General features: G+C 47.8%; 1 protein-coding gene across 3 annotated transcripts; it reads left to right on the top strand.

The window, feature by feature from the left end:
* Nucleotides 1–4,457: 4,457 nt before the first annotated feature.
* On the top strand, nt 4,458–15,357 carry LOC115610042 (serine/threonine-protein kinase PDIK1L-like). Of its 3 annotated transcripts, XM_030491017.1 has the most exons (5): nt 4,458–4,545; nt 4,906–5,529; nt 7,275–7,491; nt 9,455–9,704; nt 13,215–15,357. In XM_030491017.1, exons 2-4 carry the CDS (start codon nt 4,984–4,986, stop codon nt 9,685–9,687), a joined length of 996 nt encoding a protein of 331 aa, XP_030346877.1. In that variant the 5' UTR covers nt 4,458–4,545; nt 4,906–4,983; the 3' UTR covers nt 9,688–9,704; nt 13,215–15,357. The 3 variants fall into 3 exon arrangements, with proteins under 3 accessions (XP_030346877.1, XP_030346879.1, XP_030346878.1); XM_030491019.1 differs by lacking the exon at nt 13,215–15,357 and having other exon boundaries at nt 9,455–9,738; XM_030491018.2 differs by lacking the exon at nt 4,458–4,545 and having other exon boundaries at nt 4,807–5,529.
* Nucleotides 15,358–19,616: the final 4,259 nt, after the last annotated feature.

The following is a 19,616-nucleotide window of genomic DNA, read 5'->3' as shown; positions in this document are numbered from 1 at the left end:
TGCAGCCTTCTCCAAGCAGAGCCATGAATAGGTTCATCAAGAAATAAAACCGATGGGAGATACTGCCAGCAACACAAGAGCTCAGCCTCAGCGAGCGGTGGGGGCTCAGTGGGGCCCTGCCAAGTATTTGTGTCATCTCGTTAGAAATTGCAGTTTTATTGAAAACCCGATTGTGCTCATTTAGCTGTCGCTCAAACCCTTCTGCAGCCACTTACTAGCAGTGGAGCAGGGAGCAATAAGACTTTGCTGAAGATCACCCATCCTTTCACAAATTACCTCTTACTGATGAATTAAGGCCGTTGAGATGACGGCGCCTGAAAGCTGAGAGAATATCTGAATTTCAGAAGAAATGCCCCAAGCCATTATCCTTCTTTATTCATCTCCCGTGGAGCCACATCTGGAGTGTTGCATGGGATGCTTGGCTCTGAGGAGCAATGCAGGGACCGGGAGGCCATGGGGATGGCTGGCGGATGGAAGACAGGATGTTGGAGGAGCCGTTAACAAGGCTGTGGAGTAATATTTTGTTTGCATGGAGGGGAAAAATGGTAGATCTGACCCCAAATATGCTCCGACATATGGTGTATGATCCCTTGTATGTCCCCTTCACACTGCAAGGAGGGGGTCCTGCTGGAAATGAGCTTGATTCCAGTGTGGGAAACTCACCTGATTACTACCACAGGCTGATTTTTCAGGGCAAGGCTCTTGGCTTTAGGCAAATCCCAAAAACACATGCCAGGGCAGAGAAAGAGCTTTGTAGGGAAAAGATTTCAACCCACAGCGTGGGAAGTGTGGGCATGTTGATATACGTGTGCATGGGTTTAGGGCTCTGAACACCGCCTTGGGGCTGGCTGAAAAATTGCTGTCCAAGGCTCTCTGCCTCCCAGATTATCCAGGAGCAAAGATGCTGTTACCTCTTGACTGTTATATTTATGTACAACCCCTGGGGCCAGCACATGAAAGATGGGCAGGATGATGTTCCAACCATTCACTCGCTTCTTCCTTTGGGGCCACAGCACCCCCTGTCTCCTTCTTTGCCATGAAAAAAATCTTCCCTGGGGGAAGAAATCTGCTCGGCTCAGCCCCACCTGATGGATGGAGGCAGGGACGGGCTGGCGAGAAACCAGATTGAAACCAGTGACTCATTTCCCACCGGCGGCTATTTCAGGGGAGAAGACTCCTCCAACATCCATCAGGTGGCCGGAAAGTCCCCGCAGCCACCTCCAGCACCCACCACTCTGCCGCGGGGCGGGCAAATGAGTTTTCACCCTAATTGGATCTTTTTCTTTCTGTTCTTGCATCCCCACCCCTTGCCGTCCTCTGCTGGACACGGGATGAGGATGCAGCTTCATCCCTGCTGGTACCCGGACCCTCTGTGTCCCCCCCACTGTTGATGAGTGACATTTGGCTGCGATGGAGCAGCTTTACCTGGGCCGGGGGGGAGACAATTAGCAATCAGCTTCCCTAGGAGATTGCCATATCTTACAGATACCACAATGTCTATAGGCGCTGACATGGAACTGATACCAACCCAGAAATACCAGCACACATGCCCTGGGGGGGGCGGTTTGGGGCAGGATTTGGGTTTCAATGTGCCAATGATCCCATCTGAGAGCAGAGGATGGCTCTGGGCCCAAAACACCAGCACACATCCATCCTTGTGCAGCCCCAAACGCTCACTCTGCCTCCAGAGCTTGAAGTTTAATGAAACAGGATCAGCAATCAATAAAAAAAAAAAAATAACAATAAGGGATTTCTTTGCTCAGCAGTAACTAAATCTCTCCTCTCACCCGCCAGCCCTGCCCAGATGACCAGGCTTGTACCCTCCGCCCTCCCCATTGCTCCCAGTGCAGGTCCCAGCATCCTCCCAGCAAGGAGCCTGGGCTGGTATCCACTAAACCACGATGCACCAAAAAATAACCCCCAAACCCCAGTATTTCGTGCTTTGCGAAAGAAAAACTGCTACATCACTGTCGTCTTTAGCACATAAAACCTCTGAGTCACCGGAGGAATGTGCAGTGCTTTTTAATAGAGTCCAAACTGTCCCAGCAGGCCCAATGTTTAACATTCAGGGATTTTGATTTATTTTATCTTTATTAATTTAGATTGCTCCATTAAAATATTCCCCCCCAACACTCCAACATGGGCAGCTGGAAGGGGAGACGGGAGGGATGAGCTGTGGGTTCCTTGCTGCAGGACATTGCCACGGCTGAAAGATGCTGCCATGATAATAAAAGAATAAGAATCCAGCAGAGACAATTAAAACCCTCCCTGCCAGCCAGATATGAAGGCGATGGGGTGGTACCCGACATCCCACCGGGCTCATCCTCCCCGTAGAATCCCCAAGTGGAGCCAGGATTTGGGGCTGATGTGCCCCTGGGGGTGTGATACAGCATCCCTGGGTCTGGCTCCTTGTTTTTAAAATGCAAGGAAACATTTCGGTCTAACGCAGTGATTTTATTTCATATCAGGAGCACTGGCTGTTATTAAAACCAATATTGAGGGTATATGGTGGCCACACAGAGGTTGGCCATGGGGGAAACCTCCCCAGCCTTCCTGATTAATGCCAGAAGACCAGGATGCTCCAGTCCTCAGGCTGAATCCCAGCTACAACCCCTGGATCCCCATCACTGTCCTCCGGGATGACATGTGGGATCATATTTGGTTGCCTTTCCCAATGCAAGTGCAACCAGGGTGGATGCTCCATGTGTTTACTTGCTCTCTTCTGCTGGGATGGAGATGCTCCCAGCTGCTTCTTGCTGGTCCTTCTTCCCATCCCCATCAGTTAGGGGTGTATTTAGGACACAGATCTCTCCAGCGGTTCAACCACACACCCCAAAGACACCTCCTAAAATCGTATTTTAGTTTGGAAATGTAGCCAGGCGGACAATTATACAGTTGCCTGGCTACCGACCGCCGGGCCAGGGGGACGGAGAGACAGACAGACGGACAGACAGACAGACGGACAGAGGGATGGACGGATGGGGGGTCACCGCCTGCCCCGCCGCGCCCCTCGCACGCATCAGCTCCAGCACCGCGGCGCCGTGCTGAGGTTTGGCCTCAGCCAGCACCCGTCGTCCGCCGCAGAGACTGCTGGGATTTGTAGTTCTCACTTACTGCCACCTTCACGCAGGCGCACAACTTCCCCGCTTGGGCTGCTTGAGCAGGGGGGAAGGAGAAGCGTTCGCCGATTGGTCCGGCGGCGGCCCCACCTCCCTATCCCTGTCTTTTGATTGGTTTGGCCGCGCCTCCTTCTTTCTGGTTGGCAGGCTGAGGACAGTGGGTGGGGCTCCGTGGCGGCGGCGGGAATTGCGGCTGCGGCGGGTGCCTGTGGTGAGGAGGATGGCGGCGGGGAGCGGGGCAGGGGTCTGAGGTGGGGAAGCAGCTGGGGGGGAAGTGACCTTGAGGTAGAGCAACGGGGTCTTGCTTGAGACGCTGGGAAGAGCTGGTCCTGAGGGTATGGTGGAGCTGGGGCAGGAGGCAGGGGCTGGGGAGGTGGGAAAGGGGCTTGAGGTGGGGCAGGGGTGTTAGGCGGGAAGTGGGGAAGAGGTGGGCCGGGGAGGGAGGGGGAAAGGGGCTGAGGCAGGGAAGGAACCGGGGCTTGGGGGGTAGGGAGTGCGGTCTGAGGGAAGGGGAAGGGGGTTTAGGTGGGATGCTGGGAAGAGCTGGGACTGTGGGGCTGGTGGAGACGGGGTGTGGGGAAGGGGCTGAGGTGAGGCAGGGGCGAGTGGAGGTGGGGGGCTGGGCCCTAAGGGTGCGTGGTTATTTCAGGGGAAGGGCCAGGGTACGGTGGGAGTAGGTTTGGGGGAAGGGTTTGGGCTCCCCCCAAACCTTCTTTGGAGAGGAGACAGGGGACTGGGGGAAAGGGTGAGATTTGGGAAGAGAACACAGCTGGGGGGTGGAGCTGAAGCAGGGATGGAGTGGAGGAGGAAGCTGTGGCTGGCTGGGAAGAAGGGGGTTATGTTGGGGGAGCTGGACTGAGGGTTTGGGAAGGGAGAATTTGAGGGGAAGTGAAGGCTTTGAAGCAGGTGGGATAGGGAGAAGGGGGAATTGTTAAGGGGATTGGGGAAGGAACATGGGGCATGGAAGGAGAGAATGATTAATGTGTTATTAGGGAGCTAAACAGGATGGTGTTGGAGAGCACTGGCACAGGGAGAGGGGTGGAATGAGAGGTTTAAAAGGGAGAGGGTTATTGGGGGATGGGGGAGGAATTGAATGAGGGTCCATGGGAATTGCATCAGGAACCTGTAGTAGACAGTGAAGTGATGAATGACCTGGGATGGGGGCCCTGGGATTGGGACAGGGAGCTTGTGGCAGAGGGCAAAGTGCAGTGTAAGTCTTGCAAAGGGATTGGAAGAGAGTGAGCTGGAGAAAGGGAGTGAGCATCAGGGCATGGACTGGTAGAAAATTGGTAGTTGAAATGCAGGGACATGATGTAGCCATTGATAGATAAATAAATTTACTGGAGCGGGAGTGAGGGTGAAAGATTTAGTGCCAAACAGGCACTTCTGGCTAACTTAATTTCTTCCAAAGTCAATTCTGGTAAAAGTAAGTTCAGTTGTTACCCAGGAGGTCTTGTCTTTCCTTCCCAGCCCTGCTTAGGAAACGTGTCTGCACACTTCTTTTTCTTTCTCTCTAGACTTTGTCTGCTGTGGACGAATCGATGTCACTTCCCGGGTGGTTCTATCCCACTGTGCAGTCAGGATTGTACTCGATAATGTCTCAAAGTTACCATGGATATAGACTTTCTCTTAGAACCCTGTTTTAGCTGTTGGTCCTCATGCAGTTGCATCATAAACCAATGCATATACTGCTAAAATTGATACCACTTGGAAGTATTTGCAGTTGATCATTGATAAGCTGCTTTGTTTGGGGGAGTTTTAAGCTTTTTATCCCCTTCTCTTTCAGGGTTTTACTGCAGGTGACTGATTGCCATGAGTTCAAATATTTTCCTCTGATTTGCTGTTTGCTGGGCTGAAGTGAGGGATGGCTGAGGAAGCCAAGTACAGCATCGTTCGGGAAGTGGGCCGAGGGAACTATGGGGTGGTTTATGAGGCCATCCTTAACCAAACTAGGAACAAAGTAGCTGTAAAAAGGATACACTGTAATGTGCCCGAAAATGTAGAACTGGCTCTGCAAGAGTTCTGGGCCCTGCAGAGCATCCAGAGGCAACATGAAAATGTGATCCAGCTGGAGGAGTGTATCCTGCAGAATGGCCAAGTCTTTCAGCCCATTAGTCATCGTTACAGGAAATCAGACAGCCACTTGCTGCTCATTGAGACCTGCCTGAAAGGACGGAGGTGCATGGATCCCAAGTCAGCCTGCTTTCTGTGGTTTGTGATGGAGTTCTGTGATGGGGGCAACATGAATGAATACCTGCTGTCCCGCAGCCCCGACGCTCAGCTGAACAACAGCTTCATGCAGCAGCTCAGCAGCGCTGTGGCTTTCCTGCACAGAAACCAGATAGTGCACAGAGACCTGAAATCCGACAATATTCTGATTTCTCACAGACGGGGAAGTCCCATAGTAAAGGTAAGGGAATAAAACCTTGCTGTAATGAGTATGTGCTCTGCACAGCAAATCAATACAGGCAGGGGAATGAAGGGATTGAGAGTATTGCTGAGGAGAAGGACTCAAGGGTACTGGTGGATGAGAGACTGGACAGGAGCCAGCAGTGTGCACCTGCAGCCCAGAAGGCCAATTGCATCTTGGGCTGCATCCAAAGCAGCGTGACCAGCAGGTCGAGGGAGGTGATCCTGCCCCTCTACTCTGCTCTGCTGAGAACCCCCCTGCAGTCCTGCATCCAGCTCTGGGGCCCTCAGTGCAGGAAAGATATGGACCTGCTGGAGATGGCCCAGAGAAGGGCCACAAAAATGATCAGAGGGATGGAGCACCTTTCCTGTAAGGAATGGCTGAGAGAGTTGGGATCATTCAGCCTGGAGAAGAGAACATTCTAGGGAGGCTATAGTGTGGCCTTTCAGTTCTTAAAAAGGGCCTATAAGAAAGATGGAGAGACTTTTTAGCAGGGCCTGTTGCGACAGGGTGAGGGGTGATGGTTTTAAACTAAAAGAGGGAGATTCAGACTGGATGAGGAAGAAATTTTTTACAGTGAGGGCTGTAAAACACTGGCACAGGTTGCCCAGAGAGGTGGTGGATGTGCCATCCCTGGTGACATTCCAGGCCAGGCTGGATGTGGTTCTGGGCAACCTGATCTAGTTGAAGATGTCCCTGCTCATTGCAGGGGGGGTGGACAAGATGGCGTTTGAAGGTCGCTTCCAACCCAAACTATTCTGTGATTCTATGATTCTACAGGCATACTCGTCATGTGCTTTGGAATGGGCTTTTGGAAAGTCTTGTGATACTTGCAATAAGCGTACTCAGAACACCTGATATCAGTTGTGGCCTTTTTTTTTATAAGGAGTCTTGGAAGGAAGTAGAGGTCACAATGGTGTTTTTCTGTATATTCTTCATCCACTGCTTATCCACTGACAGGAGCAGTTCAGGGCTGTCAAGATAATCAGAGAGATCATGATCCGTCCCAAATGAAGCAATATTTTCTGTGCCCTTAAACTTTAAGAACATGCTGCCCTGTTACAACAGGTAGTGCTTCCAATATTGCTGCCTCAAGCACATATTGATGTTCAGGGAAGGCAGGGAATGTCTTTATGCTTCATGTTGGTGCCCTGATTGAGGCAAACACTGGCTAGCTGTGTTTCTTGTAGCAGTAGACTGAGAGGCTGTTCCAGATCTCCAAAAAGCTAGGAGCCAGCTCACTCCTGAACCTGAAATCCCAAGAGTTCCAGGACATAAAACAATAGGTTCATGCATTCAGATAATTCATGTCTTGACCATTCAGATCAATAACGGTATTTGTCCTTCGACTTGTAGAGCTGTCAAGGGACACTTAAATCAATGTCATCTTAATCACTGTGGATAATAATGGTAATGCAAGAGATTTGGTGCACTCACCGTGGAACAGTAAGAGCTGTTTCTACCACAGGTGGTGTTCAAGGTATGTTAATGCCTAATTAGATGTAATCAGAGTGAACACAACAGAAAGGCAATGATCAGATACCTGGTTTGCCCATTTTAGGAAGAGGAGCAACCAACAGGAAAGGAGCTGGGAAGGGACAGCTGGCAGGAAACAACCAGCTCTTGTTCACCAGTGTTGCACCCGCCATGCTGCCGTGGATTTCGGAGCGGAATTCACTGAGCTGCTGTTTGGAAACTTGAGGTTTGTGAATAACTGATTTTTATTTTCTTTATATGCATTGCAGGTAGCAGATTTTGGTCTCAGCAAGGTGTGTCAGGAGAAAGGGAATGTGAACCAGCACCGCTTCTCCTCTGCGTGTGGGTCCAACTTCTACATGGCTCCGGAAGTCTGGGAAGGTCACTACACTGCGAAAGCTGACATATTTGCCCTTGGGATCATTTTCTGGGCTATGGTTGAGAGGATCACCTTCCGAGATGGGGATTCTGAGAAGGAATTGCTTGGTGAGGATCAGATCAGTGCTGCCCTGTTGCCAGTGGAGGTTCTGGATCTGTGTGGGATACTCTGAGAGGCATAGTTATAAATGCTGTGGCATATATGCTTTGGATTTGCCTTTTTCCAGGAATTTGCAGCCCAAAGAAACACAAATTTGATTGGGGGGGGGGGGGGAGTTGTTTTTTTTTGTTTGGTTTCAAGAGAACTACAAAGAAATCTTTTTCTTCAGCATGCATTGTTTTAACTTGGTTGCTTCTCATGCTGAGTTTCCAGGTCTTGGAGACATACCACTAAAGCAGAGGGAATGCTTTTTCTATTTACAAATCATTATTTTATTTGGAAGATTAAAAGATTTACAAACGCTCTGGGGGATTTAAAGGCTGAGGGAAAGATCGCTTCTGGCTTCTCTGCTCTCAGGCCTTCCTTACCCTAAGGAATGCTCTTCAAAAATGGATTTGGCCCTTGTTATTGCTAAAGAATTATAAGAGGGGAAGGAAAAAAAATACTTATAGCTGCTGGTGAGGCATCTGTCTCACAGCTATGTTCTTTATAGAGGATTTAGTATCTATATCCTTCCATTTGCTCAGAAATGCTTTTAATGCTCTTAAAACCAAAACTTTTATGGAATTGGGCTTATGAGTTTGTTTGTAGCCTTGACTTGGCATAACCAAAGAATGGGATCACTCAGAGCACTGAAACGATGTTCCAAGGAGCCAAATAATAAACTGGGAAAGGATGTTTAGATGAGCTTCGCTGCCATCTGGCTGAGTTTCCTCACAGTTTAGAGATGCACAGTCTTGCAGGGATGACTCCTCCGATGGCCTCCTCACTCATTCCCTCCCTCTCCGCCACCTCCTTCCTCCAAATCCCCCACAGAAATGCACGCTTGAAATACTTTGTACTAAATGGTTTCAGAAAAGTATATTGCAGTGGAAAATCCATCTCAGGAGGAGAGAATGCCAGTCACGCACATTAGCATAATAATTGAAGACATCTACCCAGGCTCTGAGATGGTGGTATACCTGTCTGCCTGTCTTTTAAATGTTTAAATTCTTAAAAGGAATTTCCACAGCGGAACTGTGAGAAGCTATTGTGCTTCCCCTTTAATATTTTTTTCTGTCTTCCAAGTAGGCTCAGTTCTAATTCTATTATTTATTTCTTTTTAAAATGCCAAACACTGATAAATGTTTTAGCTCCTGCCTACAGAAACAAGCAAATGGTTGCAGCTGAGACCAAAGCATGAACAGATTTCATTAAAACAGCTCGCCGCCAAGAAGCGATAAGGAGTGTGCAAGACCAACTTTTTCTATGCACAGACAGGTCACTGCCTCTGGAACATTTCTTCTTTACTTGGTGCAGGGGCAGCACAGCTTGAGTGAGCAAAGCTCTTTCTCCTGGCTGGTTTGGAAGCCGGTTAATCATTTTCAACAACCAGTGAAATTATTTAGATTACCAGGAGCAAATTTACATTTCCCTTCCTTAATCTTGCTGAGGAGAAGTTGGCTAACGGTAAATGGCGTATGCTGTCATTGTAATTGAAATTTGACTAACTGAGCAAATAAGTTTTGTGTTTAACCCTTTTCAAGTCACCTCAGCCAAGTACAGTCTCCCTCCCTCTTCTACAGCTTCTCAGTCTGGTTGTAGGGAGTAAAATGGAAGCAGTTCATTTCAGCAGCCCATTTTTTCTGCAGATGGTCCATATAACTGCTTGCTGAGCACACTGTGCTTAAACTTGCTCCCTGTGTTCTACATGGCTGCTCACACAGCCTTGTGCAACATCTTGATTACTATTTAAAAGTAAAAGCCTCTCCTGGTAACAGCCTCTCCCAGTATTTGAGTTGGCAGTTGTCTCCTAATAAGTGATGAGCCCTTCAGATGTTTTGTTTTCCAGATTGTCTATCCATGCTGCACATGACAGTGTTTTGTGTAGGCTTTCACTGTATAACCTGACTCCTTCTAATCCGTGTTCAGGAATTTACATCTGCCAAGGGAAGGAGCTTATTCCCCTTGGAGAAGCATTGCTGGAGAACCCCAACATGAAATTACAGATTCCCCTGAAGAAGAAGTCCATGCCAGGGGATCTCTGCAAGCTTCTGCATGACATGCTGGCTTTTAACCCAAAGGAAAGGCTGGATGCCTTCCAACTAGAAGTCCGAATCAGGCAAATCTCCTACGGCAAAAAGCGCCAACGCTCTGCCTCATAGAGATGAAGGACATTCAGGTTAGTGCCTCTGCCAGGCTACTCTCTGTTTACTCGGAGCTTATGGGGGATTTTCTGTTAGTGACTTCAAGGCCAAAGCCCTCTGAATCAAATGTGACCTGTAGGAATTCTAAAAAATCAGTGATAGGAATATGCAGTCAAACATGAAGAAGACAAGACTTCAATAAGCATGTAGGAAAAGGAATTTGTTTGAAGTACTTCTAAAAAAGAAGCTTTTGCTCCCTTAATAGTGTTTGTTCAGGGAATTGGCTGTGCTGCCTGGAATTGCCAACCTGTCCTTTACCTTAAACCTCTTCTACTTCCACAAATGTGGGCAGGTTTCGGCCATCACTTCAGTTTACCTCTGCTTGTTTGTTGCTTTTACAGATTTGCTAACTAAATAAAAGCTGAATTAGGCAAAGTTACTGAATATTTGTGTGAGTGCATCTTAAATATGGCAGTCAGGTATGATAGTAGCTGTTAGATTAAAGACAGATTTATTTTTTTGATTAACACACTGCTAATGCTCAGAGGGTATCAGAGCTGGATGCCCCAGATGATAGAGGAGCTTCCTGTCCTGTATGGCAGGTAAAGGCCTTGATGACAGTCTTGGAAAAGGCTGGACTGGAAGTCTGGTGGCATTGCCAAGTCCCACAGTGAGGCTGCTGGGTTTTTGTGCCCATGTGGGGAAAAAAAAAATATATCCTAATTATGCCTTGATGGAAGTTTGAATGTCCAACAGAAAATACAAGTCAGTCTCTCAGATTCCTTGTCTTTCAGTAGAGCAATAAAAATACAGAAGGGAGTTTCCAGGGTTTTCAAATCCTGTCTTCTGCTATCATGGGCCTCATGTCCTAGAATTTGATAAATGCATCGTAGAAATAAAGGTTTTGTCCAACACTGTCATTGAGAGTGAGCATCTGGCTGTCCTTGTAGCTAAGGACATTGTCCTTTGCAACACAAATGCCTTTCTGATCTGTTTAATACTCTTGATCTTGTGACAGACTTGTCCTTTAGCTTAAAACATTCTTTGTCCCGGGTGTTTGCCCATTCTGAACTATTTATAGAGAACAGTTGTAACCTCAGCAGCATTTCTTCCTGCTCAAGGTTGGTTGGTTGGTTCCATTGAGGTTGGCTCCTCCATGTCCTCCATTTACAAATAATTCCTGCACTTTAGATGAGTGCAGGTCTAGATGAGTGCAGGTCTAGATGAGTGCTATCTTCAGGTCCTTCTAAAGTGCTAGGATTTACTAACCAGTCTGGAAATACTCCTTCTGATGTGTGCCAGGATAGCATCTTTCCTTTCATATCTATATCACTTAATCCTCTCATAATTACTTTGTATCCTGAAGCCTTTTTTGACTTGAGTTGCTTCAAATAAATAACATTCTGGGTTAGAGCAGTTACTTTTGCTCGCAGATGCATGACCTTATGTTTTCTATTACCAAGTTTCATCCTGTCGGTTAGAAGCAATGAATGACTGAATATTTCCTCATCCTTTTTCATAACCATAATACCTCCAGCTTTGTCATCAGCACACTTCTAATTGTGCCAAGGCTGTTAGTTAAAACAGTAATTAAACAAGTCTGTTGCCGGTGCCAATCTTGATAAAACTCCACTTTAGCCTCTTCATTTCCAAATTACCGGTTTCAGTTTCCCCTTGGGACAGGTTAACTGCCTTAACATCTTCCTTTTTGACTAATCCCAGTCTTCTGACTATCTAACACTTTCTTGTGTGGTATACCAATTGCTTCACTAAAATCTCAGTGGACAAAATCAAGGCTGCTTTTTATCTAGAAAAGTCAGTTTTATAGCTGAAAATGCAAATCCTACCAGAGTAATTGAGTCAGTTCTGGGGGCTACCACCTGGAACTGGAGGCCTGGCGTACTGTAATAGCAACAGTGCCACTAGTTGGCAGGCCAGCCCTGAAGTGGTTAGCCTGCTCCAGAGGAATTTGCAAGGATAAAGAAAAAAAGGCTCTAGCAGCACAATGTCAGGCTTACTACTGTTGACTTTCCTTTTCATATAAAACCATAATGGTAAACAGGTTTGCAGGCTAGGCTCAGATGAAAAAACACTAGCACAGCCAGGACGTATCCCTGAAAACCCTGTCTGTCTCAGTCCTCTTCATGTATTGTGTTTTCCTGGTCTGGAGGAAGCCAGCTGAATACTCATTACGCTTGATTTTGGCATGGAATTGGAGTTGATGCAAGTGACCTGTGGCACAGCGCTTCATGCCATGATGTGCTGATGAAAATGCTGTCAGCAGCTGTGTTAGCATGGATGGGAATGGAACCCAACTTGCCTTTTGAAAAAGGGGTTGTCTTAAACTCTAATTTATGGATGCTTCAGTCCATAAAACGGTCCAATTTCATATCCAACTTTGCTAATCTAAAATCAGGAGTAGGATGGAAGCTGAGATTCTCTGATTCTCACAATGCTAAATCTAGGAGCTTTGGTAGAAACTCTCCAATAGCAAGTTTGACTCAGGAGATACTACTTTTTCCATAATGCTTTGTTATCACAGGGCAACGAACTCTACAGTGTAAAGCAGCCAAATGCTAAATCTCCTCAGAACAGTGTAAAAAACATCTAAATGAGTTTTTTTTCATGAGTTTAAAGACAAGGATAGGGATATAACCTGTGATTCAGGAAGTCCTTCAATTCAACATTGCTCAGAATGACACTGAGCTGTGTGGTGCAGTTGACATCCTGCAGGGAAGGGATGTCATCCAGAGGGACCTGGACATGCTGGAAAGGTGGACATGTGTGAACATCAGGAAGATCAACAAGGCCAAGGGCAAGGTCCTGCGCCTGTGTTGGGGCAATCCCAAACACAAATACAGCCTGGGCAAAGGCTGGATGGAGAGCAGCCCTGAGAAGAGGGGCTTGGGGGTGTTCATCAGTGAAAAGCTCAATGTGACCCAGCTTCAGTGTGCGCTTGCAGCTCAGAAACTAACTGTGTCCTGAGCAGCATGAGAGACAGGCTGAGAGAGCTGGGCTTGTTCAGCCTGGAGAAGAGAAGGCTCTGGGGAGACCTTAGAGCAGCTTCCAGTGCCTAAAGGGGCTGACAAGAAAGCTGGAGAGGGGCTTTTGACAAGGGCCTGTAGGGACAGGACAAGGGGGAATGGCTTTAAACTGACAGAGGGGAGATTGAGATGAGATCTTAGGCAGAAGTTGTTCCCTGTGAGGGTGCTGAGGCCCTGGCACAGGGTGCCCAGAGAAGCTGTGGCTGCCCCATCCCTGGCAGAGTTCAAGGCTAGGTTGGACGGGGCTTGGAGCAACCTGCTCAGTGGAAGGTGTCCCTGCCCATGGCAGGGGGTTGGAACTAGATGAGCTTTAAGGTCCCTTCCAACCAACACCATTCTGTGATTTTTTTTTTTTTTACTGAGAAAAGCCTGCTTGTGTACCTGCCCTGTGCTTTTCCCTAGTGTATGCCATCAGTGTTCCCAAGGCAGAGCAGGGGGCCAGGGGACCTCATGTTTGGGCCAGTGCTCTTGCCATGCAACTTTGGTGTGTTTCCTTTGCAGGTATTGTGTCCCGCTGTAATCTGGAGACCTTGGAGATGGTGAATAACTCTGCCTTCCTTTGGAGTGAGTGGGTCCATCAGAAGACCGTTGCTGGTGTCCAGTTTTCCCAAACGGTTCTATTTAAATGGACAGCATTTTTATTTATTTGTACAGTAATTTTAAGAGGAGAACTACAAAATATCTATTTTTATCCAAACCTTCAGTGTTTAACTTTATGTTCTTTTATGCAGCGGGTAGCACAGGTGAGATCTTGGCTGAGGTGGTCTTGTCTGCCCGGCCACACTCAGCACAGTCACAGAGGAATTTCTCAACTTGCTCTTTATATAGCAATGTTTTACTGCTGTCCTGTGGCTATACGTTCAAAGGATGGCAAAGAAACATGTGGAAACTGCCTTGAGACAGGCTTCTCTGCCCTACTGCATGCTGACTGCCCCTCCAGCCCTGGCTTCTCCCTGACAAGGCTGTGTCGCATGTCCTTGGCACACAAGTTGGTCTTTAGGAGGTTTAATTGGAGCTTTTTTTGTGTGTAATTCTTCTCTCCGTGTTGCTTGGCCATGTAAGCGAGTGATGTCTGCTGAATGAGCTGGCAAAGTGTTCAGTGTCTGTTCTGCAAACTATGAGCAGAAACAAAAATGTATTTTCTTCACAGTAGCTTTTGAATATTCTTGCTTAGATTAACTAAAATGCTTTCTTAAAATAAATACAAAGAATGTTAAAGATGCCAACTCTTGATTAGAACATATGCGTCACTAACACTTAAAGTAGTTTAAGGAATCATGCTTCCTGCTGTGTTAGCTGCTTGTGCCAGCTGTTCTTACAAGGGGAATGAAAAGGACTGAACTGGAATCTTGGCAGGTAAATGGGGAGTCTAATTTACACCCTGTTTGAAAAATATTTTAATGTATCTGTAAACTACCGCTGATCTTTGCTTTTCTTTAGGAGCTGGGAGCTCCTGGAGCAGGTTCCTCCTGTGCTCTGTTGTTGTGTGGAGGTGAAATAATGTCCTTCAGGGACAGCTTCCTTTGGCAGGAAAAGAACGAGCTGCCAAAACGGACATTGCTTGGTGAGCCCTCCGCCACCGATGCCACACAGAGGTCAGAAATACATGTATTTATTTCTTTTAGAAATAGATATATTGTTCCCCCTGTCCTACTCTAAGATTGTGACTGCAGCACAGAAGACCAGTATTGTGTGTTATAAGTGTGATTCATGGAGAGGATCTTTCTTCCTGCCATGACTTTATCCAGAAGCTCCATTGGCCTTGCGTGGGGAAGTGTAACACTTTATCACCTGCTCCTCTGGGCTGTAAAACACATTTATCATGCACAAACCAGTGTTAATTGACCTCTGTCCCCAGAAGAGATAACAAATGGACTACCCATAGGAGTGGTCCCCAAAAATATGTAAAAAGTTAATTTGAATGGTTAAATTAAGCTTTACCTTTGAATTTAGGGAATCCCTAGTCTGATAGCACTCTGGCATATGAAGCCTGTGCAGCAATGACAGACACAGTTGCTTTGAAGCTCATTCAGCTCTTGACACCTCTGTGCAGACAGAGCAATGGTGACTGGAAATGATCTTAAAATGGGGTCTGGACCCTTTGTGGGCCACAGTCACCCTGTTCTGGAGAGCACTTCTGCCTTCTTGCAGCAGATAGGTCTGGCTTTGCAGCTCTACGCCTTCAGTACAGCTCAGCCTTACCTCATTCTAGTTGTTGCCTTGATTTGAACTCATCTTAAGAGTCCTGGGGAATCAGGACTGCAGGCTGGGCTTACCTGTCTGCAGCTTTCAGTTGGAAATACTCTTCTGCTTTGCAGAGCTGCTATTCTGAAGTAAGGTTTCTTCATCCTTCCTGTCCTCATCCTGCCTCTGCTGCTACACCGCTTTCTGCCACCTCTCCTCCAAGCACACTGGTGGTCTTCCAGGGCTCTTTAGTTGATCCAGCCCCATTTTTCTGGCCTCCAGATAGGTCTGTCACACCTGTGCAACACATGAGACAATTGCAGGGCACAGAAATGGCCCTTTACTCCTTTTCTTCCTTGTTTTGCCATGCTAAGTGAGTCTTCTCACAGCTGCTGGATATTTTTAGCTAGTTTACTTAGGCTTTAATCACTTCAAACTCTGTGCTTTATAAATTAATAAAATGCTGTGGGTTTTTACTAATGTGTTAAAAAAAGTGTGGTAATACTGAGCATCTCTTCAGAATAATGTGAAACTTCTTTTTCTTTAAGGTACCACGAGTTAGTAAGTCTTACTCCAATACCTAGAGAATTGGTAAATGAACATCTGCAATGACAGCCTCTAATTTAAGTGACTGCTTCTTAGTGAAAGGGGCGTGAGGGAGAATCCTGGCGCTGCTGTGTGTAACGCTCTGAAAACAAGCTCAGTATTCAGCAGTGATCTAAAGGCTAAATGTAATGTCTGTAGCCAGGAAAGGAACAGAATAACATGGATCCATGGTATTCTCCCATTTCAAAAGCTGTATGGAGCTCATTAATAATTATATAGCTGAGCAAGAAGAAAGAAAAATACAGAGAGGTTTGTCAGAGTCCTACAATTTGGGAATGGGGGATGGGAACTTTGTTAAATTCTGGATGTTGTGGAGAAAATACACTTCTCCTTATGGAGTGGATGCTCCGTTAATTCTGTGAGAATCGAGGGGGTGCCCAGGAGATGCACAGGTTTCACGCAGCACACCATAGGTGAATTGCTGAACTCCCTGATGAATCACTCCACGGTAATAGAAGGGTCAGAGGGTTTAAATCTATGAGTGGTTACTGAACAGTCATTTAGAGCAGCCTTCGGTTCATGTTGTTCCTGAACTGCTGTTGAGCTGCTCGTGGAGCTACTCTCTGTTGTGCTTTGTTTTTAGACAGTTTTATTTCATCCAGCTCCTTGGGGAGATGGTGTTGCTGCTGTCCTCTGTCTCACCCTAATGTGTTGAACCCTGAATATTGCTGCCCAGTGCTCCTGTCCTCGTGACATAGCTGGGTCTGGGTGAAAACTGCTGCTTTGGTGGCTGGAGGAAGGTGTCTGCCTGTGATAACTGCTTGTGTGGCTTCACATCTGAGGAAGAGAACAGTGCTGTCAGGTGCATCACAGGGCTACAGGGCTGCAAGGTGGTGTCTTGGCACCTGGCTCTTGGGGCTCTGACAGTGTTGATTTTTCATAGAATCACAGGTTGGTCTGGGTGGGAAGGAACCTTGAAGTTCATCCAGTCACAACCCTCTGCCACAGGCAGGGACACCTTCCACTAGAGCAGGTTGCTCCAAGCCCCGTCCAACCTGGCCTTGAACACTGCCAGGGATGGGGCAGCCACAGCTTCTCTGGGCAACCTGTGCCAGGGCCTCACCACCCTCACAGGGAACAACTTCTTCCTAAAATCTCATCTCAATCTCCCCTCTGTCAGTTTAAAGCCATTCCCCCTTGTCCTGTCCCTACAGGCCCTTGTCAAAAGCCCCTCTCCAGCTTTTTTATAGCCCCTTTAGGCACTGGAAGCTGCTCTAAGGTCTCCCTGAAGCCTTCTCTTCTCCAGGCTGAACAAGCCCAGCTCTCTCAGCCTGTCTCCATAGCAGAGGTGCTCCAGCCCTTGGAGCATCTTTGTGGCTTCCTCTGAACTCACTCCGACAGCTCCACGTCCTTCTCATGATGGGGGCCTCAGAGCTGGATGCAAGACTGCAGGGGGGGGCTCATGAGAGTGGAGAGGAAGAATCTCCTTTCTCAACCCACTGGCCATGGCCCTTTTGATGCAGACCAGCATGAGGTTGGTTTTCCCTAGGTCAGAGCACAGGCAGTGGTCACTAAGGACGTAGTGCTCTTTTTTTAATCTAAGGTCATAATGTCTCTTGAGGAAAAAGAACAGAGAGGAACATGGCTCTGTGATTCAGCTTTGTATTTCAAGCAAGCAAATAGTGAAGGAGAAGCTTTGTCCTGCTTTGGTGGGGAGAAGTTCTCCATTTTTAATCTCTCCACTGCAATAAGCATTATGTGCACCACAGTGGTTTGTTAGAACAGCCTCTCAATGCTGGAGTTGTCCATCGAGACCAGCAGTTAAACTGATTGCTTTGGATTAAGGATGCTTCAGACTAGTTAATTTTTTTCAGTGGGACAAATAACATCACTCTCATTGATGCAGGAGCGCTAGGGGCTGGATTTATCCAGGGGAGAATTAAACACTGGCTACCGTCCCTGGTCAGCATCAAGTCAGTCAATACTATTCTATTTTTCTCTTAAAATTAAGCATTGCCTCTGAATCATTCATTAGCAGAATCCTCCATTAATCACAAATCCCAGCACCTCTCACCAGAGAGCAGAAGAGGTTTTTTTCCCCTATGCCTGTTAGACATCTCACTGGGGCTGGTGGTCTTACAGCTCCTGGGAAGCGCTTTTTGGAACTAAATAAATGCACAGGGTCTGTTAATCACAAAGACTAATGAAGGTGCTCGGGCTGCCTGACACCCAGCAGTTATCTGCAGGCAACTGACAGGCAGATGGGTGGCTGGAGGTACAGATCGTTCCGAGGGGGTACCCGGCAGCCAGCTGGATTGAGTGTCTCATCTCAGCAGGGGCTCAGGATGAGATAAGGAGAGCAGATTTGCCAACCTCTTCTCCAGGGTGGGGAGGAGGAGGGATGGGTGGTGTGGCCGATGGTTCCAGTGAGTGCTGCAGGCCACGGCATCCGTGCTCCCGTGATCCTGAGTCATCAGCCAGAAATGTTCCCTTTGTGAAGTGTTTGGAGGAAGAATTTCCTTTCTGCATGGCTGGAGAGGTGAGAATGAAGTTACCATGGAATCACAGAATCACAGGATGGTCTGGGCTGGAAGGGATTTTAAAGCTCTTCTAGTTCCAACCCCCTGCCATAGGCAGGGACACCTTCCACTAGAGCAGGTTGCTCCAAGCCCCGTCCAACCTGGCCTTGAACACTGCCAGGGATGGGGCAGCCACAGCTTCTCTGGGCAACCTGTGCCACGGCCTCAGCACCCTCACAGGGAACAACTTCTTCCTCAGATCTCATCTCAATCTCCCTTCTGCCAGTTTAAAGCCATTCCCCCTTGTCCTGTCCCTACAGGCCCTTGTCGAAAGCCCCTCTCCAGGGGTTTTTATTGTTGGCCCCTTTAGGCACTGGAAGCTGCTCTAAGGTCTCCCTGGAGCCTTCTCTTCAGGTTGAACAGGCCCAGCTCTCTCAGCCTGTCTCCATAGCAGAGGTGCTCCAGCTCTCAGAGCATCATTGTGGCCTCCTCTGGACTCACTCCAACAGCTCCACGTCCTTCTTATGTTGTTGCCCCAGAGCTGGATGCAGGACTGCAGGGGGGGTCTCACCAGACTGGAGCAGAGAGGAAGAATCCCCTCCCTCGACCTGCTGGTCACGCTGCTGGTGATGCAGCCCAGGACACAGTTGGTTTCTGGGCTCAAGCACACACTGAAGCTGGGTCATGTTGAGCTTCTCATTGACCAACACTCCCAAGTACTTCTCCTCAGAGCTGCTCTCAATCCAGTCTCCTCCAGCCGGTATTTGTGCTTGGGATTGCCCTGACCTAGGACCTCGTGCTTGGCCCTGTTGAACTTCATGAGGCTCACACTGGCTCACCTCTCCAGCCTGTCCAGGTCCCTCTGGAAGTTACTGACTTGTGCAGGTGCAGAAGTGAACTGGAACCACTCCTGGACTGACTGAATCTTGAGAAATACTTTTCCAAAAAAAGGAAAATGGGGAAACCTGCATTTTATTTCGTTGACGATGGATACACGCTATTTCCTAATTAAAACAGGTAGCACTGGAGCACTCAGTTCACATCAGTTGCTCCTCCTCTCATTCTAAACTTTGAACATGCTCTTTGTTCTATTAAGTAGCTGCTGCCTTTCCCCAGCAAAGGAGGTTGTTTCCTCAGCGCACAAACCCCTAATGCCGTGTTCGCATTTGGTTTGCTAAGCATGATCCAGGTACTCTCGCAGGCGAGGTGTAAAGACACCGTCGAGCCACAGCTGACGTTGCACAGGAGCATCATTGAGGGGGTTTGAAAAGGTAACGAGCTTGTGCAGTTCAAGCTGTCACTCCCTGTTGCTCTTTCAAGCTTTTTCCTACACTCTTAATTGATTTTGCCGAGGCTTTTTGAAGTCAGCAGCAGTGGTTTGCTCCCTTTCAAACTTCCTTGATTCTCAAAGAGCTACAGGATCAGAGAAATCTATGTGAAATTGTTTTAAATGGAAACAATGGGCAGTCTACTGGTATTACTCACACCCCCTCACAGTGTTCCTGCTCGGCACAGCCTTGCGCTCACTCCCTCTCCAAAGGGCTGTTTGCAGAACAGCCTGGAGTGCAAAGCAGCTGCTTTTCCTGGGAAGAGGGAAGTTGGAAGCCACCATCCTGTTGTGTGTTGAAGAACTCACAGGGGTGTAAACCCCAAA

Source organism: Strigops habroptila, chromosome 6, assembly GCF_004027225.2.
Source record: "Strigops habroptila isolate Jane chromosome 6, bStrHab1.2.pri, whole genome shotgun sequence".
Classification (NCBI taxonomy): domain Eukaryota; kingdom Metazoa; phylum Chordata; class Aves; order Psittaciformes; family Psittacidae; genus Strigops; species Strigops habroptila.
This window is presented reverse-complemented; position numbering and strand designations above follow the sequence as displayed.

Coding starts and splice junctions, on each gene's coding strand:
- LOC115610042 (XM_030491017.1), top strand. CDS start 4,984: ATGGCTGAGGAAGCCAAGTACAGCATCGTTCGGGAAGTGGGCCGAGGG. Junction 5,530..7,274: donor GGGGAAGTCCCATAGTAAAG/GTAAGGGAATAA, acceptor TATGCATTGCAG/GTAGCAGATTTTGGTCTCAG. Junction 7,492..9,454: donor TTCTGAGAAGGAATTGCTTG/GTGAGGATCAGA, acceptor ATCCGTGTTCAG/GAATTTACATCTGCCAAGGG.